The sequence below is a fragment of the Egretta garzetta genome, unplaced genomic scaffold, assembly GCF_000687185.1.
Source record: "Egretta garzetta isolate BGI_Z169 unplaced genomic scaffold, ASM68718v1 scaffold514, whole genome shotgun sequence".
NCBI lineage: Eukaryota > Metazoa > Chordata > Aves > Pelecaniformes > Ardeidae > Egretta > Egretta garzetta.
In genome coordinates this window covers 465,133-491,017 of record NW_009259483.1, presented here as the reverse complement: position 1 = coordinate 491,017, position 25,885 = coordinate 465,133, and the positions used below count along the sequence as shown (strand labels likewise).

The 25,885-nt window shown below is 43.8% G+C and overlaps 1 protein-coding gene across 2 annotated transcripts in view; it reads left to right on the top strand.

Moving 5' to 3' along the window:
• The window catches only part of AOAH (acyloxyacyl hydrolase), an 80,514-nt gene that overhangs the window by 29,054 nt on the left and 25,575 nt on the right, over positions 1-25,885 (top strand). For both annotated transcript variants that reach the window (XM_009637202.2, XM_035892759.1), the window contains exons 6-14: positions 330-389; positions 6,212-6,282; positions 8,561-8,621; positions 9,129-9,199; positions 10,445-10,493; positions 10,904-10,952; positions 12,085-12,179; positions 20,415-20,506; positions 22,895-22,977. In XM_009637202.2, the coding sequence (XP_009635497.1) occupies positions 330-389; positions 6,212-6,282; positions 8,561-8,621; positions 9,129-9,199; positions 10,445-10,493; positions 10,904-10,952; positions 12,085-12,179; positions 20,415-20,506; positions 22,895-22,977 (631 nt within the window). The remainder of the gene's footprint in view (positions 1-329; positions 390-6,211; positions 6,283-8,560; positions 8,622-9,128; positions 9,200-10,444; positions 10,494-10,903; positions 10,953-12,084; positions 12,180-20,414; positions 20,507-22,894; positions 22,978-25,885) is intronic.

The window sequence follows — 25,885 nt, the reverse complement described above, 5'->3', positions numbered from 1 at the left end:
AGTCACTGGAGAATGCTGTCCTCAGCAGCTCACACAGTGCAGTCAGGATATGAATCTCAGCTCTTCAATGGAGCTGGACTTCTCCTCAGGAAATAAATGATGCCCTGGAGCAAAATAAATGAACTCTTGCAACTGGAGTTTCATAAGGGGTGATTGGATAATTGACTGTTAGTCCAATGAAAAGTAACTGATGATGAGTTTGTGGGCTCATACATAATTTTTGTGCTGTGACTGATATATTAAAAAAAAAAAAAGGTAGGAAATGGGGAGAAAAATTGGTAGGATACTGAGCTGTTTTATTTTTTTTTATTTTGTTCTTGCTCTCCTAGGTGGGGCTGAGTACTGCAATAAGAAAAGCAAAAAGAATTATGAAGACTTCCAAGGACCTGGTAAGAAATCAGTGGCATTATGGTGTTTTACACTGAACTTGCATATTATCAGGAGTGAGTCCTCACTTATTTTGCTTGATTATGAATCCACCTGATCAGCATTGAACTGAATGCTGGCTGACCCCTACCTGGTATAAGTTCTGCTCTATCAGGGAAGAAGGAGAGAAAGATAGTAGAGAAGAAATATGGGAGTATGGGGATAGCAGAAAAAAAACTCATGAAAAATGCAGACTGCTTGTGGAGTAGGGATAACTGTCTATATCCATCCAAGACATCAATTGATGTCTGAAATTCATGCAGCAGCTCATCTGTGAGCTCCATAGTTTAGCTTCACATTGAGATGGGTTTGTACTAGCCCAATGTGCCTTTGGTGAGGCAGTCAGCCTTAAAACAAAATACAAGAAGAGACAGATTTTGTTTAGATTTTCTTACAAAAGTTGGGATTTTCCACTCAGCCTTGCCATGTGTTTTTCCATCCAGAGAAGCTTCCTTCATTCTTTCAAACTTCTTGTAGTGTTTATTACCGCTCGTCCTTGTTTCATGCTTCTTCCTTGTCCCTTTTCACCCCTGCCTTGTGCTTGTAGCCATAGGTAAGAGGCAGCCTCATGAACCAAGCCACTGCCTCAGAGCACAGAGACTGCGCTCTGGGGTTATCTGAAACTCAAGTAAATGCCTGAATGCAAATTCTGCACATTTTTCCTTTCCTTTGCCTCTTAAGCTTGAAAACTGGGATTTGAAATCTTTCTGCCTCCACCAGTTTTCAGATTTATACAGGATCTCTAAAGGGTAGCAGAGAAGTGAAGGGCAGCTTTTAGTCTGATGGGTTCACTTACATGAGTCAGCTCAGCCATAGAGTTTGCTTCCAGTTGTCTTCAGGCACTTAATACGGAGCAAAAGTTTTTTTCTGTTTGTGAAGAAATTACTGATATTGGTTCTTCCTGAATCCTCACTGTGATGCAACTCACAAAAGTGAAAATTGAGATGCCTAATTAGCCTTTGGGCAATTGCCAAATTGCCAAGCCAGGGAAATAAACAATGCGCTGGAGAGACGGGTCTCGGCTCCTGCAGAACAGCAACCAGCAGGATCTTACTCATTTTCCTTCCTATTCAGTGCTGTGCTACTGATGGCCTGAGATTTCTGCTCAAATTACATGAAATTTCTAATCCCCTTTCCCCGGGTGCAAGTTCCCGTGCTAACACCTGCAGCGAGATGCTCTGAGTCAAGGAGGTCCTCTCTGTTAGCCAGTGCCCGGGCACCAGTGTGGGGATGAAGAGGGATCAGTGTGCAGGTGCTGCCCCTTGGGAAATGGGGCTCCTTCACTCCCCCACGCGTGCCTCTACCCTTGGCATATTGGGCTCCATCCCTTGCATGGCCGGCTCCATGTGGCCTTCGTAGTCCATGCATGCCATGTCCTTTTGGGCTCTCCTGGGTAGGGTGGCATGGTTGGCATCAGTCTTTGGGTGCAATGGGGTCTCCTTCCAGCTTGCCTCTACTCTCCCATATCCTCAAAGCTTCTCAATGCCCCAATACCTCTCTCAGTCTCCATCCCAACAGCCTTGGCCCCTTCCTGCTCCTAGTTGCCCATTTACTAGTGGGAGGGACAGCAGGCTGCGCCCCGGTGAGAAACAGCAAGGTCATAGTTGGGTTTCTCCAGTCAATGCGTTTCTAAACCTACATAACTTTGCAATACAAGGTCAGCTCAAATTAAACAAGTATCACATGGTTGGTTGGGCGTCTCCTGCAGTTATTCCTGTAATGACCCTTGCTGAAACTTATTTTAAAGCTAGACAATTAAAAATAACAGCATTTCTAGAGGCATTAACATATCTTGCAACTTCCCCTTTGCCCAGATTGCAGTTAATTTTATTTCAAATCCAGAAAAACAATGTAGTAAGAAACAGAAAGGAAGATCTCCAGGAGAGAGCACAGCAGGTACCACGCTTGCGTAAGACCCGTATCCCAGAGCAGCAGCGTGTGACGAAATAGTAAGAAAATCACCTGCACATTCTGAACACTGTACGTGGTCTGTTCGCCTGCCCGGGCAGATACACCTGCCAGTGGGCCAGGGCCAAGGCAGCTGAGGAGCTCTGGTTGCTTGGGGAGAGGGTTACCTGGATGAATGTGTGGGTCAGGATCCAGAAAAGCCCTGTGGAGAGAGAAAAATATTCACCTGGCCTCTTTTATGCTCTGGCTCATGCTGGACAGGAACATCAAATTACATCTGCTCATTCTTCCCATATCTGTATTTTGGTTGCTTTTGCCCCATTGCATGTTTGGGGAAAGCCTTCTGAAGTGGTTCTTGCAAGTTAGCTCTCCCCATCTTTTCTTGGCAGCTGTGTGTGACTGTGCATAAAAAAGAGATGTGATTATGGCTGTTGGTAATGAGACTGGGAGGTCTGTCTGGCTCCCAGGGGTTCGAATTTACTGGGCATTTCTTAGGATCATTGTGGGTTTGGGAAAAAGAAAAGGTGTTTTCCAGATGTAGAGATGCAGTGAAAGAGGCTACAACCCAAAAAAACCTAATAAATGTCTTCATTCATTAAAAGTAGTGAGCCATCTGTGAGTGACTGGCTCAAACCAAACACCAACAAGCATTAGGGCCTCATTATTATTCTTTTCTGTAAAACCAATTAAAATAATTACAGAAATGTCATTAGGGAATGTTAACAGGCAATGAATAAAATATTGGTGTTATCAATCACTGTGAGCACCTCTAGTGCTAACTTTTCTTATGGGTGGAGAAGATACTAAGAGGCATCTTTGAGCAATAACAGTGAAAGAATGCTGAACAGAGCCATGGCTATAGCATTTAATGAGAGCAAGCACCATGCATACAATCCTGTCGTGACTACGTGGACCCTGCAAGTCACAGCCTGGCAGTGGGAGAGGTGGGAAGCCATGGAGGGAGCCAAAAGGCAATTGCAAGGCAGAGGGGGGGCCTGAACCAGTCTCTTTTCCACCCACTCATGTTATGCAGGGGCAAGGAACCCATCTCCTCCCAGAAACATATACTGCAGTCGTAGCCTGGCTCTGATGGGAAGGACCCTGTAGTGCCTGCTCAGCTGTGCTCGTGCACTCTCGCACTTAAACATGCAAAGGTTATCCCTTTTTTTGGCTCTGTGCTCCTTGCTGCCTTTTAAGCATAGCCCAAGACACCCTCACAGAGCAGATGAGCTGCTCTCCTGAACATCCCCAAGCAGAGCCAAAGCATTATGTCCAGACCTCACTGTCCCACATGCTGTGGGGACAGGTAGGCTGGGGAACCAGAGGCTGCTTGCTCCGGGACGCTGCTGCAGGTGGTCCTCAAAGCCCAACTTGACATCGCCCATACCACTTCCAGGACACCACCATACCAACTGGTCCCACCAAAGTTAGGCAGTCTGCTGGGGCTGCAGGGTAGTCTTCCCTTGAAACCAACAGAGCTCCAGTTGGCAATGATTTCCAACTGACTAGCTGAGAAAAAGGCAGGAAAGGTTTTATTCTACTTACAGCAAAGAGTAGAGTTTAAATGCAGCCTGTGAGCAGAATGAAAGGGGGTTTGCTTTATTTATTTATTTCTTGCAACCCCTATAGTTTCTGGCACAGTTTCAGCTCCAGATGCCTTAACTTCAAAGGTTTTGCATGCTGTGACTTAGGCTGAAGTGAAAAGCCCACAGCTCAAATGAAGACACTGCAAATCTTAGCCTGTTGGAAAGCTTTAGGAGCCTCAAGTGCTTTTGTAGGCAGTGCTGAGAGTAGTTCTACATGGAGGAGGTGGGGGAAGTGGTTTCTTTCCTCTTTCCAGGAAGGTGTACATAGGTTTGCAAAGGTCTTTGAGAAAAGCTGGTGTCCTGCTTGCACGCCTCTGGCACTCTCTGCCTACCTGGCCATACATGCATATGCACACACAAAAAGCAAAGAGGAGGTCTGCATCCCTGCCATGCTGCAGGACATGACATTGCGCTAAGGCAACCAGGCTGGCAGGGAGATTAAACACAGGGATACGGATGGATGGGGAAGAGTGTAGAGAGGCTAGAGCTGCAGCAGGGGGACCAAGTTGGTCTTTTAGCTCACGGAAAGGCCCCACGCCCTGCTGCTTTTGGCCATTTCTATCCACTTCTTCTGTGGTTGTGTTCTGGTTTCTCCTTTGACTCCACTGACACCCCCTCCACCTCATGGTGCCCTCCAAGCTGGTGTGACTCCAGCCTTGTCATTTGAGTATGATGGACAAAGCTGAAGAGTGTTAATTGGTGTGGGTGGGGTTGCAGGTTGCTTGTGTCTTGTTACCTTGACTTTCCTCCTTTTTTTCTCCTTTGATTTCTCTTCAGAAAGTGCACTGCCATGGCACAACCAGCGGCACTGCAGGGCTCCCCCACAAGGCACCACTCTTGGCCTTCTTCACCTTGCTGCTTGGTCACTTCAGCCACCAGTGCAAACGTTAGCTGCCATCTTTGTACCAGGGGCTGTCTCCCAGCCTTCCTCTCCACATTGAGATCCTGGCCGTGATGTATTGCTGTGGCTGACCTCCTGCTCTGGGCAGTGAGAGACTCTCATCTCCACCACCTCTTGTTACCTGTCCAAGCAAACACCCTCCTCCCTTCCCTGGAGCTGCAGGGCAAGGCCCTGCGCATCACTGGCCCACTGCCCTGCAGTGCCACCTCAAAGTTCTTCATCACTCGGAGCTTTATACACTGGGGTTACAGCCCTTTATGGCAACTAATAGCCTTTCAATGTTCTCTCCTGAGCTGTATCCAACCTTTATCTTCTGTTTTATCTTAGATTTTGTTTGTAATCTCATTAGGGCAAGGACCATTCCTTTTTTTTTTTTTTTCTGTGCATATAAAGTCTGTAACACAAGGGAGTTTGCCCAAAGATAGAGCTCTTAAGTGTTATGTCAATATAAGTAATTATCCTTTTTTGCATAAAGTTATGACTATGTCCATCTGCTCCATATTTACGTGCTGAATGCAGCTGTAGTGAATACAGTTAATTAGGCTGTGCACCAACTAGTCCTCTGTATTTATAGACCACCTGAATGCCCCCAGTGTTTAAAGACCACCTGAGAGTACAGTGGAGCCACATTAGCAGCACGTTTTGAGGTTGACTGTGGATGCAGTGCAATGTTGCCGTAACTTGAGTATTCATTAGCAAGGTCTCTTTCAGCTGCTGAAGCTTCCTGGTTACCTGGGACCTCAACTGGATTGGCCCATGGTTACAGTCTACCAACGTTGAAAGAGTTTGTCCTGCAGTAGCTGTCTTTTACAGCTTGCAGTTCTGGCCAAGATAAAGTCTAGTTATGAGATTTCCAGGTAAAAATCTCATTAAAAAATCAAGGGCATTCATGCACATACTGGATCCTCCCATTTCTCCTCTCTTTGGGATTGTTCCTGACCTTTGGCTTATCCACCCCTCCCCAAGTGTGCAGAAACCAGCCTCATGGCCCACAATGTGTTGCTTTCACTAGTTTCGCGCTTAGTGTCAGATACCGTGGTGTTTATTGAAGATGAGAACAGTAATTTTTACAAAGAGCAAAAAAAAAAACTCTGATACATGAGAGGAGACGGTTTCATGGGAGCTTCTTCCTTCCTTTTTAATTTTACAGCTCTTAGAAAGCAGGAGTGGTTAGTTTATAAAATGTTCAGTGGAAACCCTGAAGTTGACTACTGTGTCAGGTCTAAATCCTCTGGCATGTAGCATCCATCATGGGGTCATTGGAGTTTTCAGATTTTTTTAGGCAGAAAATACAGGATTTAGCTCTGGACTTTACTGACGCTGAATATCCCAAGCCACACTGCCTTTGTGAACTAATACATCCATCTTCTTTTATTTTCTTCCCCTCCAGAAAAGCTTCATGGGGTTCTCAAGTGTATGTGCATTTCCTCTTCTGGCTAACCTGTGTGAGAAGATTAAATAGTATGTATAAAGTTTTCAGTCCTCAACCAGAAACAGAATACGATACATTTGTTTCTTTCAAAGGAAAAAAATCATCCTCGGCTTCACAAAGCTTCCTATACTTTAGTTCTGTTGGTTTCCTTCGTAAAACCACTGTCCAGGTAGCATAGAGGGAGGTCTCACAGAGTTCAGGTAAGCAAGAGTCTTCAGAGGGATCCCTGTGCTTTTTCAATACTTAAACTCCTTGCATAATTTTGACAGAGGTCAAATATACAAGACACTCAAAGATAAGACGCCTCCAAGAAGAAGCAAATTTTGTCCTGAGATTTCCTGAGTCCAAGAGACTTCTCCATTTCTTTTGTTCACCCGGTTGTGGTGCCAGTGGCTCAGCACAGGAAGGCCACCAGCACCTCTATAACTCTGCGAGGAAGGTGAATTAAGTGGCGGTTGCAGAGTGTTGGAGAATCTCAAGGTATTTAAGAAAGCTGGGTGGATGGTGGACAAGGAATATAACTTATGGCAGTGCTAACTTTGAGTCAGTTTTTGAGAAAGGCTGTGGACGTGAGCTGGGCTATTACTCCTAAGGTGGATTTGTCAATGTACTCCAATGAATTGGAAGAGGAGTCAAGCAAATCTAAGAAGAAATTAGTATTATCAGCAGTATATTTTGACTGATTGGACTGCCAAGACTAACTTGCTCACCTATTTCTTCTCGTATAATTGAAACTGCAAATATCAGGAGTTTATTGGCAATGGATTGATTAACACAAAACATCTTGTAAGTGCCTTAGAAATGTAAGTCAAGGCAAACAATCTGAGTTTGAGCCCTTCTACTATTCAGACAGTAGAAGCAGGAATCAAATCATGTATCATATGTTGGATCAAATGTGTTCAGCTCTTCTGACCTCTTTCTCTCATGCACTCTTTCACTTTTTTTTTTTTTTCTTCTTTCTGTAGCTAGAAAACCCAGGTTTGACAGTTGGACTTTTTTAGCTGGTCTGGATCTGTGCCAGTTCCTTGCAGGTGAACCTTACTGCAGAGAAGAAGTAGGCCAAAGCAGCACATGGAAATTGTTGATTACAAACAGAATAAGGGCTACAAGCTCCACCGGGAGTGCACGTCACCCATCTCCTCTGTACTTTTTTTTTAATCCTGATGCTCATGCAGTCTGAGGAATCCACCCTCATTGCATCCATTTGCTCTCTGAGCCAAGTTCAACATCCCTTATGATTCCAGAAGTTGGAAAAACTTGGAAAGGAAACTTTCCAAGTAAAGGCTGATTAGCATGTCATTCAAAAAGTGCTGCCTGCTGGGCCAGATATGAAAGGCTGCTCAATTTAGGTGAGCTAAGCTGTGTCCCATAGCCCAAGAGGGGTGCCACGCTTGGGCAGCACCATGTGAAAGCTAGCACGTGTCCAAGCTAAAAAGGAAGGGGCACAGAGCTGACACCATTCTTTTAACACCTGCTTCAGGTACTGCTAAAACCTATGGGGTTGCTGGAAACAAAAGTCACAAGGGAAAAAAGAGATGTGATTTTCAAAGGTTAATGTAATTAAGCACTGTGGGGGACCACTGAGGGCTCATGTCTCCATTGCTGAAATCAAGGTAAAATACTTTTCTCAAATACATCTGAGTATGGCCAGAAGTTTGTGGGACTAGATACAGAAATTGTGAGACTCTGATCCTCAGTTAAAGCATGAGACCACCTATGAATTCAGTGTTTATGGTCCTTCTTCATATTAAATCCACTTTTACCCTATAAAATATTTTTTTTTTTTTTTTTTTTTTTTGTAGCTGCAGCCTGGTATGCAAATTGCAAGTCTTTTAGACTGAATACAACAGGAGAGAGATGGTGTAAAGACTTAGGGATGAGAAAGGGCATTTGCCATGTGTTTTTAACAAGAGGTTAGTCTCCATCAGCATAAGGCCCCATTCTGCAGCTCTTTCCCAGGTAGAAGGACTTCTGCTGTGCTTGAGTGTAGTATTTATTGCCAAAAATGATAGTTACTTTTACCACAGATTTGATGTCCTAGTTTGTTTTAGAGGCTGAAGGTTCAACGCTGCAGCCTTACATGAGTCCATCAGCCTCACCTCCAGAGCTCAGGCAGCAGATAGTGGAAGAAATCAGAATTTGCTCCTGTGGACACGCTGCAGTACACGCATGGAGCTAAAATTGAATATGGAGCTGCGAATGACATACCGGCTATTATCTATTCTGTACACTTTAGCTTGGTTTTTTCTTCCTGAATGATTCCCTTCCATATGTTAACACTGCATTTGTTGTTTTTGTTTTTTACAGTGTCATAAGAAATAAACTGCCTTTTGAAGACTTTGATGGAGATAAATTTAGTACTTTCCCGGTAAGCAAAGCCTTTCCTTTGGTACAGTAATCCCTTGATAATGAGAATGTCTGTGGGTTTCATCCTACTTTCTGCAAAGCTTTATTCATTCATGTGAAAATAGGTATAGGAGTGAAGTGAATGGAGGGGGTTTTGTCATAAAAGGTGGTGTTTTTTCTGGATGAAAAAACAATCATTCATTTATGCCACCTGGAGAGAAGCACACATAAAGCTGTGCTCCCTGCAGAAGCAAATTGCTCTGCTGCTGAGTGGTCTGTTTACTGAATTAATAAGAGGTGAAGTAAAGTCATATAAAAAACCCCAAATTAAATTGCCAGCTTGTCTTGTTTCTGCACCAAAGTGTGCAAGGTGTCATTTATTAAAGCTTAGCAAAGGAACTCTGGAATACAACCCATTTACTGGGTTTTATTCCTACACCTTGAGTTAGATTCTCATTTTAGATATTTTAAATTAAAAGTGCAAGAGTAACAATGAGCATCCTATCTGTGTGCTTCTCCCGGCTCTCAGACGTTGAGGGGTTATCACTGGCGAGGCAGAGACTGCGACGACAAAAACACCACCGTGTACCCTGGCAGACGGTAAAGCTTTTAATTATTTTAAAGGCTTTGTAATAGTTGTGGCTTCTTGAAGAGCAAGCTCTGTATTTGGGTTTGGCCATACTCTAAGGGAGCACATCACTGCTCGTTGCTCAATTTCAATGTGATGGAGACCAGAGGGGATGATCGAGACCAGGGATGGGGCACGTTAGCGTGAGGGGTGGTTCACAGTTCTCTTTCCTTTCTCTGAAGCATCTGCAGCCAAAATGGGTCTTGCAAGCCTTACACCACTTGAGCGAGTACAGGCTGTGCCTGCTTTGGGGAGCAGCAGGGCAGGTGGGCAAAAGAGTGGTGCTCGTGGTTGGCTGCTGAGCTCCAGCATCCAGTCCTCATGTTATGCTGGTGGAAACGTAGAGCTAAATACATGACCTTCTAAGTGGATATCTTCATGGGGAATATGTCCCAGCTGCCTGAGCATGACTTCCATGCACACCTGAAATGGAGAGCACAACCAGTTGTAACAAGGTTCAAGGGGGTTCAGGGTTTGGGCTAGATGACCTCTAAAGGTCCCTTCCAACCCAAAGCGTTCTATGATTCTATGATAAGGTCCTCCGTCTTGCTATTTTACCCTTTTTCTTTCAAAAATAGAGCTCTCCTGTACCATGAGTTTGTTAGGAAGTTGTTAACCAGGACTGTTTTAAAGCTTAGACAGCTTTAACTAGCTTGTGACTAGACAAGTTGAGTTTAAGGGTGTGGGTTTGGACGAATTATGTGCCACCAGCCTGGGCAGCACACTCGCATTAGCAGAAATGGGCTTACAGAGTCTGTCTATAGTGCCGGACTGAATAGATGGAGTCTCCCTGTAAAAGGCACTTGAGCCAATTACACCGTGTTATGGGCCAGAGCAAATCCTCACTACGTGGCACTGAATTTGGAGCGAGGGGTGTGCTGGGTTTCAGTGAACACTTGAAAGCAAGGAAAAGGGCAGGGAAAAGAGCCTGTCTTCTGCAAAAATCATCCCCATTCACTTCGGCTAAATGAATACGCAGGCTACAAAAAATTTCATTCAGCAACTTCCAGTATTAACCTTAAATAAATGTTGTGTTTTGCTAGGAAAAATTGCCTCTCCTGGATTTAAAGGGGGGAAAACTCCATCCTTCTGTGCAGAAAGAAATTTCTAATTATTGTATATTCTTAGTGAAAAATGGCGCAAAGGACCTGATTTCCTCCAAAGCCCCTCTTGCTTTATTTTCTGTAACACTGCGTATTGTTTTGTAACTGTTTTAGACCTGAAAATTGGGATGTGAAAAGTGACTCTAACTGCAATGGCATATGGGTAAGTGAACGAAGGTACATTTTATACTTCCTTCCTGATTACGGCTTCTCTTTTTTTCTTCCTTTTTTACTTAGTTTTAGTAACTGTTTTGGATTGCTCCAATTTATTTACTGCCTTTGATATTCCAAGTAATAAAACTGTATTTATTAAAAAATAAGGAAACATAGGGGAAGCAGTTATGAGTGAGGTTTGTTTATTGATGCTTATGATTATTTAAATTATAGCTATTATAATTAATTTAAATGGACGTATACTTATTAAAATAATGTAATGGAAAGCATCATTATTATGATGCAGCGCTTCCTGCAGGCAAACATTCAAGAAGAATTGAATTCTCAGCCTCTGTTTTGCACTGCCATTTTCCGGGTGCTAGATAGATACTAACATCTGCCCCTTCTCTCCTCCAACAGGGCGTGGATCCAAAAGATGGAATTCCCTACGAGGAGAAATTCTGCAAAGGTAAATCTTTCCAGTCAATACAAGAAACAACGGGTCTCTTGTATTCATTTCATAAATATTTTAATATTTTCACAGTCATTGCCAATGTAGGGGAAAGACAACGGGCTTTACCACTTCACGAGAAAGGCAAAACATTTTTTTTTTTTTTTTTAATCTTGAAGATAGGCAAAGATGAAATATGAAAAGCACAGGCTGCTGGTAATTTCCTGATAATAGCCAGCTCAGTTATTAAGTTGAAATACATAGATCAGGGACAGCAAGCGGAGATGTCACCTCTGCATCTTCTGTGGGGCCTGAAGCCTAACCCAGGCGGGATGGCCTTGGGATTCAGGAGGGCAGCTTAACAGCTGCGTTTGTCCAGTTTGACCCATTGCCATAAATACCGGTCACCGTGCTGATAATTTTCCGGAGAAGGCCTTAAAGAGGTGAAGTATCGGCATCAGCTGAGCTCCTGACAGCACCGTGGGTGCCCGTGTACACAGATATGCACAAACCACCCCCTCACTAAACAGCCGCCGGTGCCTGCTCACCTTGCCTTACATTTCAGTCAGCATCCTGGGGATGAACCATTGCCTGGCAAGGCTTTTCAAAATTTTTAGTTGAAAGGCAATCTACAAATGCTAAGTAATATGAATTATAAACCAGCCAGATTGTTCTAGCAGAAACGCTCCTATGAGTAGCGCATCCGCCACCCAGTTCTCTTATAAGGAGCTTTGAGCAATTTCCTGAGTAATCCGATTTCCCTAAATGGTTAAGTACTTTTTAATGCACGTTTCATGGGTAGTAAAAATAAATGTTGGCTGCACAGCAGAGCCTCTGCTGAAATAACACATCTATACTTGAATATAACCAGGATGTTTTCTGATTAGCAAGACCCCTCCCTGTTTTTCATGCCCAGTCCCCAGTTTCTCTAGGGTTGCTGGCACATGCTTGATAGCCAGGGTTTTTTGGTGCAGATGGAGCAAAAATCCCATTGCAGGGTCTGAACATTTCACCAACTCAGAAGAGTGGTGTTGCCAGTCACGCTGTGACTCCATCAGCTGCCATTGCTGTGGCTCTTGAAGCGTTGCTCTCCATGCTCTGTTTCGGTTTGCTCTTTCTGCTCATGCGACTAACAAAATGCATTAATTAGGTGCAGACTCAAAAGGGGTCGTGCTGTTGGGAGACTCGGCCGGCGCTCACTTCCACATCCCTCCTGAGTGGATGACCGTCACGCAGATGTCAGCGGTGAGGAAACACGTTTGGGTTGCCAAAACCAGTACGCCGCCAGTTGCTGTTTGCTTTCTCCCCTGTGCTGCAGGTTGCCAAAGGGAAACAAGTGCAAAATGCCTCATTGCACTGGAATTTATAGTTAGGTCTTATGTGTGTCAGTCCCCTCCCGTGGCTGCTCTTCTGAAGATAAAAAAGCATAGCCCTGTGCTACCGCTGCTCCTCCGACATCTGTGCAATTGGGTCAGGGAAGAGTTTGGCTTCAGTGTCCCAGTGCTGTGCCAGAGACACAAACCAGGACATCTGGCTTCCCACGCACGTGCCTGCGACTCAAGGAGACCTGTGCTGCCTGTGGGATCCGTCCTGCCATTAGTGGGCTTGTTGGTACGGCTCCTTGCTGGGCAAGTGTTACAGAAGTGACCTGCTGACAGTCCAGGAACTTCTGTTTTAGGCATCTGGCTTTGAAATTACACGTCCCGGATTGTTTTCCCTCAGTTGTGGCATTTGTGGAAATAGCCTACTAACTCCAGTGTTCAGGCTGTGAGGTTGTATCTGCAGGTGTTTGAGGGTCATCCAAGGGTTTTTAACAGACTTGTCCTAAAGGGGAGAGTTTCTGTAGTGACCGTAAAATGTCACTACTACACTGATGTCTATCTTTGGGCAGCATCCCAGCATTTCCCATTTTCAAACAACAAAATGAGCCTGACTGTGAATTATGCCGAGCCCCAGCTGTTGCAGTTTGCTGGCATGGAATGGAGTAATTGAAGGGAAAAATCCATGCCAGAAAACTGCAATTGAGGGGTGGACATAAACGCGCAGGTATGCTCCTGCCCTTTGCTGTTGTTTGCTGCCCCGAGCCAGTGTCGCCCCCCAGCCCCGGAGGACGGTGCATTGCACAAGGGTCTGTGGCATGGGGGTGAGCAGGTCATTCGTCATTGCCCACCTTCCCTGGGGAAAACCTGCTACTCCTCCACTGGCCCCCATAGAAGGAAGACATGGACATTTTCTGGAGAATGATACTTACTCCAAGATGTCAGTAGTGACAGTGCTGTTGGAGGCCTTGAGGGTTTTGTGTATTTTCCCACTTTTGCTCCCCGAGCCGAGCTGATTTAGATGTTGCAGATTAGCAGTTGTTTTTCTTTGTTAAACGTTTATGAGCCACGATTAGACGAATGACACTGATGACAGAGCTGATGATGAGCATAATAAATTAGCAGTAATGATAATTGAGATTATCTCGTCTAATAAAGATGGTAATAATACTGATGGTGATGATGATTCTGGCAGTAATGCTGGTAGCAGAGCCTCGTAGGCAAGAATAGTTTTAGTCTATGTCAGCGTTTTATTATCACTGTAATGAAGGTTTAGAAAACATTTCTCTTGCTTGAAGCTTGCTGGTCCACTAGCTGGATGGGTTGAGGGCTGGTAATGGCATGCAGAGGCAGAAGCTTTAAGGTTGGGAGCTGGAGTGCAGATTATAAAATGAGCTTTAATGGCACCTTGTTATTGCCTGACGAGTGTAGAGCAACTTGCACAGGAAGGGAACTGGTCATCTCTGTGTAAGGCCCAAAAAATATACGCTTTCAGTTGTTCAACTCCATTTGGCCAGTGTGTGGGGAAGATCAAGGACTGGTTGGAAAGGGAGAAGTGGGCTGCTTCGCCTTGCAGAAAGGGTGACTCCAGGTCAGAGCTAGCTCCCTGCACTGGGGCAAAGAGGGCACAGAGAGATGTGTCCACTGGCCTTTTGTAGTCACTCCGCTCACAGTATATAAAATAAAAGGAGATAGGACATCACTGGAATTGAAGAAGCTAAATACAATATACGAGTAAGTAAAAAAGAAGCCTGGACTTCACAGACAGACCCAGAGCCGCCACAAGCCAGTTCCAGGAGAGACATCTCTCGTGCACCAGTACAAAGCACCAGGGCTGGCATCTGTTCTGAGCCCAGTAAGCAAGGGATGCATTAAGGTGTTGCTTAAAATACCACTTATTGGAACTAGCAGAAGAAGAGAAAAGAGCATAGCATAGATAACCTTATGGCCCTTCAGGCGCTGGGCGCTCCGGGCTGGGCAGCATCATACAAACCTCTGATGGGGGTACGGCACAGTATGTTGGTAGTGTAGAGAAATTTGGAGAAGTTGGTTATAGCTACCCAGGACAGAGCAGGGCTGGGCTCCTATGGCTACCTGAGCTCTACAGTAGTGCACTGCACAGCCGCCCAGGCATCTGGGGTACACAAGATTTGGGATAGGAAAGAACAGGTTCTTTTCTAGGACTGTTTGCAAGCTTTCCTACCGACCTGGCAAAATTACAGCAGTTAAATGTTAATGCAGAGATACAGAGAGTTCAGCTGTATAAAAAACCCAAACCCTAGTATCTGTGTTTAAATTCTAGCGATAGTTAAAAGTTGTTTAATTTGCAGCTTGCCTTAAGTAAGAAAGTTGTCGCCTGAAGAAGAAAGTGCTAGCAAAAAAAGTTCTGAGCTAATTCAGACTTGGTCGCTGCCTCCTCCTCTGGCTTGTCCTCTGTGTCTTGCTTTCTGTGTGCAGAAAGGCAACAGCAGCAGTTTATCTGCCTCAGGATGGTGAAGCTGCAATACTGTCATTTCTTGATGTGTAGTACTAAATACCATTGGCAAATATCCTTCATCTGCAGGTTTCATTAACAAATTAACTGGCTTCAACCCTGATTCTGTGCAGGGCTTTCCTCGAGGAGAATTTCTAAGCATATCCAGGGATGGTTTTGTGACCAGAGAGAGTGCAGAGAGTCTGTGTCCTAATCTCCCAGAAAACATCCTTAATCTGGGACCACAGCAAGAGTTTGAAGTTAGGGCTCTGAGAGGGGAGGATAAGGCATTAGCCTCGTGTACCTGCTGTTCCCCCATGCTGTCAAACTCAAGACACTTGGCTTTGATTCTGCCAAAATTTCTTTGATAAGACCCATAGAAAAATTAGTTTATCAAATGGTTTTCTCTACAGTCAATACTAGAGTGAGTTCAAAGCTTTAATTTCCATTTCAATGGAATTGCAACCCTCTACATGGAATTCCAAATAGGACTTCCCCCCCCCACCCTGATCCCGTCTGGGAGTTTTATCATTTGTACAAGGAAAAGGTTGTGTGCCTCTTAATTCAGATTTATTAAGTGTATTATTTTATTACTTCAATGATTTTCTATATTTCTACATATCTATTTTATATACTTTATATATTTCATATATTTCTTATTTATATTTATCCTTTTACAAGTTTACATATACAAGTGTTTACATATACAGGTGTAAAGTAAAACTTACACTCGGTAACAATGCTGTAGGCCCTTCTGTTAATCAGCACCACATCAGTGGCAGCTGTTAATTCCAGTTTTAAAGCTAATTAGGTGGGGAAATAATTTTTCAGGAGAGATGCTGAGAATTTAGTTAAGAGGCTCTGCAGAATGTTTGCTTTCCCTGATTACGCTGCACATGGTCTACCATGCAAAGGAGCAGTAATGATGAGTGAGGGAAGAAAGAGAATGTGAATGAGAAATTTCCTCGCTGAAGCAGGCTCAGGCTGATGTTTGGGTAGCCAGATGATTAGCACAGGGGTGACCAGATGGGTATTTGGGCTGAACAGCTTTGGAATTCAAATGCCCTGCGCCGTCGTCTTGAAGACTGTCATTGGGAAGTGGTTATATACTGGATTTTGGCTCTCCCGGTCTAATTTAGAACTTACTGCCCTCTTAGCATTGGCCTCTCATAGGGTAATAACCCTCCGTGTAGTCCAGTGCAGGGGCACATGCTCCTGTCAGACCTCCCATGTCAAGGAATGCATCAAGTTGCATCATTCGCTTGTCCCATATCAAGTCCCCTAGCACCTTCCTGGCTTTCCTGCTTTCTTGAGTCAGCTAAGTGACTAAAAGCAGAGACCTGAATCACGTTCCTGCATTTGTCAAAGAGGCTGTTTGCGGGGGTGTGGGGGGGATGGACGCACAGAACTTGCAAGCACCTCAGCACCAGCCTGCCTGCACTGACGTGGCTGCAGGCACTCCTGGCCCATTTTGTCTGTCGCTGAGCTTGAGTCGTGTGCTATATCAGAGGGGGGACTCACATTTTCCAGTGCTGTTTCCAAAGCCCTTACCTAGGAGCCAGTCACAAATATAGTTATCATCCCTCTTAGAGTACATTCTTTCCAAAAGAGCATATGGAAACACTACTTGGTGTGGAAAATGTCCATTGCAAAGTGGACACCTCTTTGAAAGCGATAGCTCAGGCATGTTATTTCTCCAGTTAGAAAAAAAAACAAACAAAACAACCAAAAAACCCACCTCACCCTATGTAGTACTAAGGGAAGTCATAGGTACCTTGATTTTGAAGTTTTGGGCCAACCTGGTGCTGCTGAGTCCCAAAATCTACCCTACAGGCATCTAGCTGAGGTGTAGCAACACTGAGAAAAAATTATGTTGGGACCATCTCTGGGGACACCATTCCTGCAGAGGCAGCCGAGCGCCTGGCTCTGTCCTTAACCTGCCATCACCCCAGTAAACCCCCAAACACCCAGACTACAATTACGGGAAGAGAATTATACAGCTGTAGAAAGGGGTTGAGTCAACTTTATTTGGGCTTTCTGTTTGTCGATAGGTTTCGGGTTTGCCAGGCTTTTCTTCTTTTAAAAGGTCCAGCAAGAATTGAGCTGAATGTTCATTCCTTTGACCTGAAAATTTGGACACTGAAAATGAAGTGTAATGCAGTAGACATGGGCTTTATGAGGTTTAGCAAAGCAGAAGAATTACTGGGTTCCTTTTTTTTTTTATTTTTGCAGAAAGCTAATGTTGAAAACACTGGTGTGTCTAGCAATGGATATTGTGCTCCTGCTGCTCTGTCCATCTGCTTACAATTGACTTCCAAATAGCTACTAAATGCAGCATTTTTCTGTTATATGTCTGAGATAGAAGCTTACTTTTAAATCTCATTTTAGAGACAATTTTATCTGGAGATAAAAGCACTGTATTTATAAATGTGCTGGAAATGATACCCTTTCTAGGAAGATGCATTTTAAAACTCTTGGATCTCTATTTCACACTGAATAAAAAGAAAAATAAATCCCACGACTGTCTGGAATCCAGTAGATATCTATTTGCCCACAAACTCAAGGGCTTCTCAAGTTTCATTACAGTAACTGTTTCATACTATATATTTCCTATTAAAAGAATTCAGCATTTCTTTAAATGTGGGTTCAGGATGTCCCAAACACTTATCCCACTGACTTCTTTTTTTGCACCACTAGAAAAAGAAAGGAGATCGATCTGTGAAAGTCTTATTAAAAACATTCTCTAGATTCCTTCTAAATCCAGTGAATTGCTGGCAAATTTCTCCCAGCTAGTATTGTGATGACTAAGATGCTGCTTTTTGGAGGAAATAAGGTAATAATTTTGCTAATCTCAAACCTATGTCCCTTGCATCTTTACGGAGTAGAAATGCCATACACACTCTTTAAAAAGATAGGTTATGCTTTCCTCAGGAGCTCTAAAGCTTGCTTATTTGTACACTTAAAATAAGAAAGTTGTCTGTGGTACTTAATGGTGTTATGAGGATTTGAGCATCGTTAAATTCAGTATAAAAACAAACACCCAATTCCCCTTCAAATTAAGGGATACTTCGATGCTTTCGGGATTTCTGGGACTGGCATTTCTAAAGGCTCGTATGAGTGTTAGGTTTCCAGTGCCCTTTTGTGTTCTGATTTTGAATATCTCTTGCCATAGCAACCCTGAACCTTCTTCCATTTAGGTGCAGCTTGGCACGTGTGCATTTAGCATCAGCCATGGCTTGGGCTGCCCTGTATTTCAAGGTAGGACACAACTAGGATGTGAGGACGTTCCTTCAAAATGAGACCCACCTAGAGCATTTGAGGCTAAAATACGGCATTTGAAGCTAGGCTGGAATAACTTTCTAATCATTCTCTGCTAAAATCTGGCACGTAGGCTGAAGCATGGTTTCTCAGCCAGAATAGTCTAGAGAATGGTATTTAAACAAGGCTGTGCTCAGAAGAGTTTTAAGCTAAAAGTCAACATAGATCCACCTCTAGACTGGGACACATTTGCATCTGAGACTAAGCAAAACGCAGTCTGTTAGACCGTGCTTTCCAAACTACATCACTGCAGAGTTCAAGGTCTAGCATTCTTCTGAAATTTCCATTAACTACTCATCTTCACCCTTCGGTCCTGAAATATCTTCAACAGTCTGGCTTTAAGTGCTTTGCTGGAACAGTGTCAATGCTAAACGTATATACAGTTTTCAAATGCAACTATAATTCTGGGCTCAAATGTTCCTTTCCAAACCAATTTGCAACTCAATTAGATGCTGGCTAATTCATATTTAAGTTAAGTTTGCAGAGAGAAAAAACCCAACAGTTAAAAATTACTGGGACTTGTCCAGTGAAAATACTGGTTTGGAGTGCCAATGGGAAATAATGAAAGAATTGGTCATACACGGATTTGTTTTAAAAATATTTAATCATTTTTGGACTCTTTTTGTACTCATATATATGCTGTGACTTATAAGAGGTCATATCTATGTTTTATTTATGCTAAGTGACTATTTCGATATTTCTGTCACCCTTAATGCAAAGCTACAAGGAGGCAAATATTGCAAATGGCCAAGCCATACTGTACCCCTCCACTTCTGCTCATAGCTGTGCCCTTGGATTAAGTGCTTGTTTGCACACAAAACTATCAGATTTGAAGAAGGCAGATTTGGAAGTTCCTTCCAATCTTAAAAAAACAATAATTTTTATATATATGTATATACAGATACACACAAGAACACACACACACATATATATATGTGTGTGTGTGTGAGAGAGAGAGAGAACCAACTGAAAGATAATTAAGCCAGACCCATTTTCACCTTGGTTACTAATGAAGATCTACTGTAAGTAGGTCAAATATGCTGTTACATGCTTTGTAACTGGCATCTGCTGTGCATTAGGCTGCTCAGAGCTTGGCTTCAGGATTTCTCTCCCCCCCCAACCCCCCTTTTCTCATCTCTCCTCCCCTTTCCCTGCGTCTCCCCCATCCTCTTACAGTCAAAACCCGCAGGCATATCCTCAAGCATAGCTGCCATTTGCCTAAATGATAATTTTCTGGGAATGAGGACTTGGTGGGGACCACAAGATGTGGCTCTTCTGTGGCTCTTCAGTTACCTCTGACCCTCCTGGAGAAAGAATTACCCACCCGCTGGCTGTTCATAGCAGCGAGGGTTTAAGGAAACCCCACAATTTCTCGAAAAGAAAATTAAGCTAATAAATTGCACGGATTAAACCAGCCTGTAACTTCTCCGATTTTATGTTTTGACCTTCTTTTGGTTATTACCTTTTTTGTCATAAGTTTTTCAGTATGAGCACACTGGATTTATGCATTTGTCTTTGCAAGCATACCCTGGGCTAGGGGAGCTGAAAATTTACTCCATGTTCTCATCCTTCTGAGGTGGCGCAATTTCTCAAGGCCATTTCTCTCGCCTTTCATGATTTTTGACACATTCACAAATCAAAATGGAAATGAACGTGGCACTCTGTTTGGAATGTGCGACACAGCTCCCATCCATGAAGCGGCTTTCGCAGTGACAGTCGCTTAAAAATCGTTAGGGACTAATACCAGCAAAAGCAGAGAGGGCGAAGGTTGCATCTGTTTGCGTGGGAAGGGTATGGCAGACCATGTGTTTTTCTCCTTGGTCCCTGCCGTGCTCAGGGGCCTTTCTGACTCTGTTGCTTCAGTGCCATCCATGAAATTTGCAGCGAGGACCAGGCAGAGGTTTTTAGGGGGTCAGACGCTCGCAGTTCATCCTGCTGGAGAGGGCAAGGGAGCTTCAAGTGAATTTGACGTTACCCCTCTGCCATCTATGCTGGGGACATCATGCTGTCATCTCTTCCTATGTCCAAGAAGACCCAACTTTGGGCAGGACAGACGCTGCAGCAAACAGCTGCCACCTTGGTGGTCCACACCTGCGGTACATGCTCCACATCAGGAGTAGTTTTGGGCTCTTCCAGAATTAAAGGGTGCCAGGGGATGCCATTCAGATATCTCTTCTGCTTTTTCTTCCTCCATCTCTTGATAAGCCCATCTTACAAGAGTCAACTTTTAAAGTATATATGTAAATAATTACCACTACAGCTATAGTTACTGTTAGGTTAATGCTCCAGCTGAGAAGTGCTCAAGTTTGCTGAAAGGATTTTTTTGTCTGTGAGGGTGAAACCGTGTTGATTAAAAAATTTCTCTTTCAGAAATCGTTTGCTAATCTCCCAACAGCTCTCACTGACGAGCTCGACTGGCCCCAGTTCTCAGAGATCACTGGATTTCTGAACTCCACCATCGGGTAAGCCAACAGGCGGGGTGGCCGAGGTGTAGCAAGACTCAAGGTCCCTCAAAGCACAGCAAGAAAACAAAAAACCAGTGCTTGGAAGGGAAGATAGAAATGCTAGTTATCTCTGCTTCTGCTCTTTCTAAAATAGTGATTAACGCTGTATCTAGGGATTTTTAAAAATCTTTTAAATATATAGAAAATGCACAGTACTCTAGCCCAGTCTTCATGAAATTCAGGGTACATTTTAGAGATGAACAAATTGTAATTTAGAAGGAGAAAAAAATCCAAAGAAATAAAAAACAAACTCACTTTTTCCAAAATTCTGGGACAGAGAGAAGGGCAGCATTGCTGAAACTAACAAAAATCAGCCTTTTCCTTTTCTTAGGGTTTTTTTTCTCTTTTCCTCATCCTCCTGTTTCCTTTTTGCTGCTGAAACAGTGGAATAAATGATAACCCCAGGGTTATTTCATGGTCCCCCCCCCCCCCCTTTTTTTTTCACATTTAGAGAGAAATAGCAAAAGAAGAATTTGGAAGCGCCTGTGACCTAATTTGCTGTGTTACATTGGCTCACGTGAATGAGGAAAGGTATAGGGATAGGTGGGAAAAAAGGAAGCCTCTGCCAGAAGGGAAGGAAAATAAAGTCCAGACATAAAGAGAACACCTTGAAATGCCTGCCGTTTTAACTGGGAAGTTAAAAAAATAAAAAAATAAAAAATTTGTTGATCACCTTTCTGACCGGCATTAAGAGGCCCTTGGCTCCTGACAGAACCAAAGGGTATGATCATCAACAGCGCCTGGTCTGGCCTGAGTTTCAGACAATTTTTATTTTATACGTCTAAGATAGGTCATGAATACAGTGAAAAACCAAACCAAGCATGAGTCAAGCCTGAAGAGGCTCTCTACCAAAAGAATTAAAAAGTTGGCAGAATATATTCTTTTCCAGGAAAAATATCTGTTGCACCATACACTTTTTGCTTCCTTTTTTCTGCCTGTGCAAAGCCCAGGCCCCCAGCCTCAGCTGCATTCACAGAGTGCGCGCTTGAAGCTGGTGTACCACTTGACAAGCCACAGAGAACATCTATGCAGCCTCCTCCTCTGTCAGAGTCGGCAGCAAAACCGACCTTTAAAAATCTGTTACAATGTCCAGCTACTCAATATTTAACCGGGCTCCAAAGAATCTGAAGTTCACAAGTGATCAGAGCTTAGTATTGACCCTGAAGTTGTCAGTGATAGGCCTTGGTTCAGTGTTCAGTTTTTAATCTCTTTTTTTAACATCTCCCATGCCTGGAAGGAAAAAAAAAAAAAAAGACTCTTTGGGACTTCAAGGCATTTTTAAGAGAAGTTGTTCAAAATCCAAAATCCCGCACCCCAGTGACTAAGTGTGGTGGAGACTGGTTGGCAATGCGCAGTGGAAGGCTCCCATTTACTCCACGCCTGTGGAAATAGAGATGCAAACTGATGCGGTTGGCGCCCATCTTTCCCAGCCCCTGACGGGTAAACAGGGACATCAAATTTTAACAAATGTCCTCTGACCTAGAAGATTTGTTTTCTTCTCCTCATCTGCCTGCCTGCTATGCTGAAAACCAAAGAGCTTGGCGTTTCTCGTGTAGACCATTGCATGGTGACTGGTCAATGTTATCATGTGTTTCTGTGTAGGTAATTACTTTTTATTGCTGGTTTCAAAACTTGTTGTTCTGTTCTGCTTCTCTACATTCGTCCAAGTTTGCTGTTCTTAAGCCATGGTATTTAAGTTATCTGATTCCTTCAGTGTCTAAGTTCAAACACAAAGTCAGCAGCCCTGATAGAGATGACCATGTACTCAGGGCTGGGAGCGTGGCCTTCACATCAGCTTCCCTTTGGGCTGTTATCCTTTTCATCTGCATTTTCATTTTTCTCAACAATGCAAAGTAAAGAAGAGATCTAACGACGATCAAGCATAACCTGTTTTCAGATCAATCCGTCCAAGATTTATGGCATTGGGAAATGAATACCCTGCCAATATTTCTTCTCTTTTGTTTACTGTTCCATAACAACCAAATGAAAAGTCAATTAGTGAGCAATCAACAGGACTGTTTTGATAAATGATGTGTAACAAAAAGGTTTTTAAACACCTTATCTGAGGGACCAGGATAAAAGCATCCTGGATGGAACAATTTCAGAGAAACTCTCCATCAATTTACAGTTTCTGAGAGGGTATCTTGGCTTCTGTTTTGGGCCATCCTGTTCAAGAGGAAAAAGATTTATGACCACAAAAAAAGAGAGCTGGTGAAATAGAAGTATATACATAACTGGGGCACAGAGTTGTTCGGAGACAAGAACATACTTCATTTTTTAATATCAGCTGTGTTTTCATCAGTATCACATGAGTTTAACAGCTTGCATTTTCTCAATTTATTTCAGAGGCTGGACAGACTCTCTGTATCTACGTTTACGTCGGAGAAATCGCTGTAATCACAGAGACTTACAGAACATTTCCCAAAATGGTATGTTAAGGTTTTTCACTTTTTTTAACCTTATAGTCTGATACTTGATGCTGCATTAATGAACATCTTTCAGAAACAAAGAGAAACCCCTTCTTAATTACATGCATTTCCTATGGAAAAATAGAGAAGAGCACTTACTTAACTCAGCATCTTTTCTTCTAGTTCTGAGGAGGGAGGTGCATGGCTTGATCACTTTTACCCAAGCACTGACTAAGAATTTCCACTGGGCTAAAAACCAGTGTACCCCACTGTAACTCTAGGGAGGGGGGAGGGTTGGCCATGGCCAAAAGGGGGGATTTAGAGGGATGTCACTGGTAGTGATGGAGCTAAAGGGTCTGCCCAACATCTCATCCAGGGGCTGTGGTGTGGTTCCCTCTTGCTTGCACCCCCCTGCTCTGCAGTGCCGTGGGGGATGGCTGGAGGGCCCGAGACTGCACCCCAGAGTAGCACAGGGGACTCACCAGGCTGCCACACCGGCAGGGAGGGGGGACACAAAGCCATTGTCTGTCTCATAGCAAGGGTGTCCTGTTCATCTCAGTACCTGACACCCTATTACCTTGTTCTGCTCTCTTTACGTTAATGGGAGTTGTACTTGTGCATCGTTCCTTCTCCTCTCCACGTTCTCTCCTTTCCACTTAAACTACAGACACCTGCAGGATATAAAAGGAGGTGAGCCTGTGTCAGGGCAAAAGACTCGGAAGAAAATTGAGAAGGGAATTTTAAAAAGGGAAAAAATTACAAGTGACAGAAAAATCCCAGGGTATCTTCCCTCAGTATCTTCTCTTAATCATCGCACTGACACCACATTGTAGAGGTTTGCTTCTATTGCCTCACTTGGCGTAATCATTTCCCCAGATGGGAGAATTTAAATGGCTTCTCTCAGTGTCAGTAAAGCAAAAAGCTGTCCACCTGCCTGACCTAGCTGAACCTGGGACAAATTAACCTTCCTCTGAAAATGATGCTTCACAGCCCCACGTATATGCAATGAGAGGACAAGACACTAAAGAGGCAGTTATGATGGGGGTGGCGTGCAGCCACGAGCCAGAGCCCAGGGATGGCTAGCCACGCTGGGGATGGAGAGCAAGGTTCATCTCCAGCCCCGCTACAGAAACACCAGCGCTGTGTCAGAGCTCAGCACAGAGAGACTTTCCCCCATTGCCCTTCTCAGTACATGCATCTTCACCCTGGAGGAAGGCTTCCCCAGCCTCTGTCCTAGCGGGATTTCTGCCTTCCCTTTCTTAAAAAAATCCCATTAACCCCTGGAGATGGTGGACCCTTCCCTCCTCTGCAGCTAGCTGTGGGGTAGGGTGCTCAGTCAGGGCCAGGGAAGGTGGTCCTCAGCTCTCCAGGTGTGTTACCCATGGTCCGTGAATATATTCATATCAGAATTGCTGACATTCTTTTTGGGTGACCAGCTTTGTTCACCAGGCACCCTGCAAGATGAGATATAGGTATATAAGTTATAGGTTAATCATTCGTAACAAATCTGTTCTATGCTGCCATTACCGCTTTCAGCTTGTGGTTGCACAACAAGCAGCTCACAGTCCTAATCAATGTTTGCCATCAAAGTGGCTTGATGAACAGTTTTCTACAGATAATTTTTATCGGTTCAGTGTTTTCAATACAGTTTTGGTGTCTGGCCTTCCAGCAGCTTCACACAGGCTTGTAGGCCATGTGCTATCTCTGGTTTTTGACTGGATGAGCGGGATCCTTGCGTGTGAGGGCAGGGCATGAATGCTTAGGTGTGGAGTTAGAAAGTTCTTCTAAATGTTTTCCAGCCCTTGTTGAAGATCCCTTGTGTTGACAGAAGCGTCCTGACAGTAAAATCAGTTACTGAAATATTCCAAAAAATCGTTAGATAAACATGGGGAAAATGAATACCCTCAGAATGTCTAAATAATTACAGAGCAATCTTGTGACTGTCATCTGTGTCCTGCATGAGATACCTGGATAATGTATGGTATTTCAAAGCACGAGTATTGTATATTCCTTTGCCATTTGTAGTCTGATCTGTCTATTTGGGATTCTTGCCTCTGACCAGAAAAATTAGACCTTGTTAACACATGCTGTGGCTCACTGAGCCATCAATAACCAGATATCTCACATTGGCTTCAAAACCAGTTTGCACCGTTACATTTCCAATTGCTTTTACAGCATAAGGGAGCAAAAGATGAGGAATCGGTAAGCCGGCCTTATCCACGCTGGTGCTGTCTGGACAGAGGCTCTTTCAGTGCACAGCAGTGCTGCTCCTTGTCAGCCACACAAGGTCTGAGAGCAAGAGAATCAAGAAGTGCAGCTCAAGTATTCCAAGGCTGATGAAATTTGGGGCTGCTCACAAGCAGAAGAAAGCCCAACACTGACTCCTCAACCAAAACTAGAAAACCCCATTGGTCTGAAAATGTTTGGAAAGCAACAGAGAGGGGGGCAGGAGAGATCCAGGGATAGCTGCCAGGACACTGAACAGTGTAGGGGGTAACTGTTCCGCCTCATCTCTTTTTTCTCTCTCAAAAGTTTTCATCACAGATTGCATCCTGTATCACAAAAACTCCCTTGAAGATTCAATTTACCCATGAAAACAGTTCTCTAAAAAAACCCCTTTGTTTTCTTAATGTTTTTACTTGATTTGTAACTGTGCGAATGCTTTCCGTGGAGCTGCTTATAATGATGTACGCCTGTAGAGGTAATACATACCCAAGAACAGCTTCTTACTTTTTTCTAAATACATTTTTAATTTCTAGAGATCCAAATTGCTTATTTGTGCTGGAACTGCAGCCCCAGTCCAGGGAGCCATGTGGCAGAATGGCTTAACAGAGGGATGTGGACCTCCAGCTGAAAGAAGGGCTATTAAACAGGAAAAAAAAAAATCAACTGGCGGTAGTTACGTTCCAAGCCATATTTTCTAAGGATT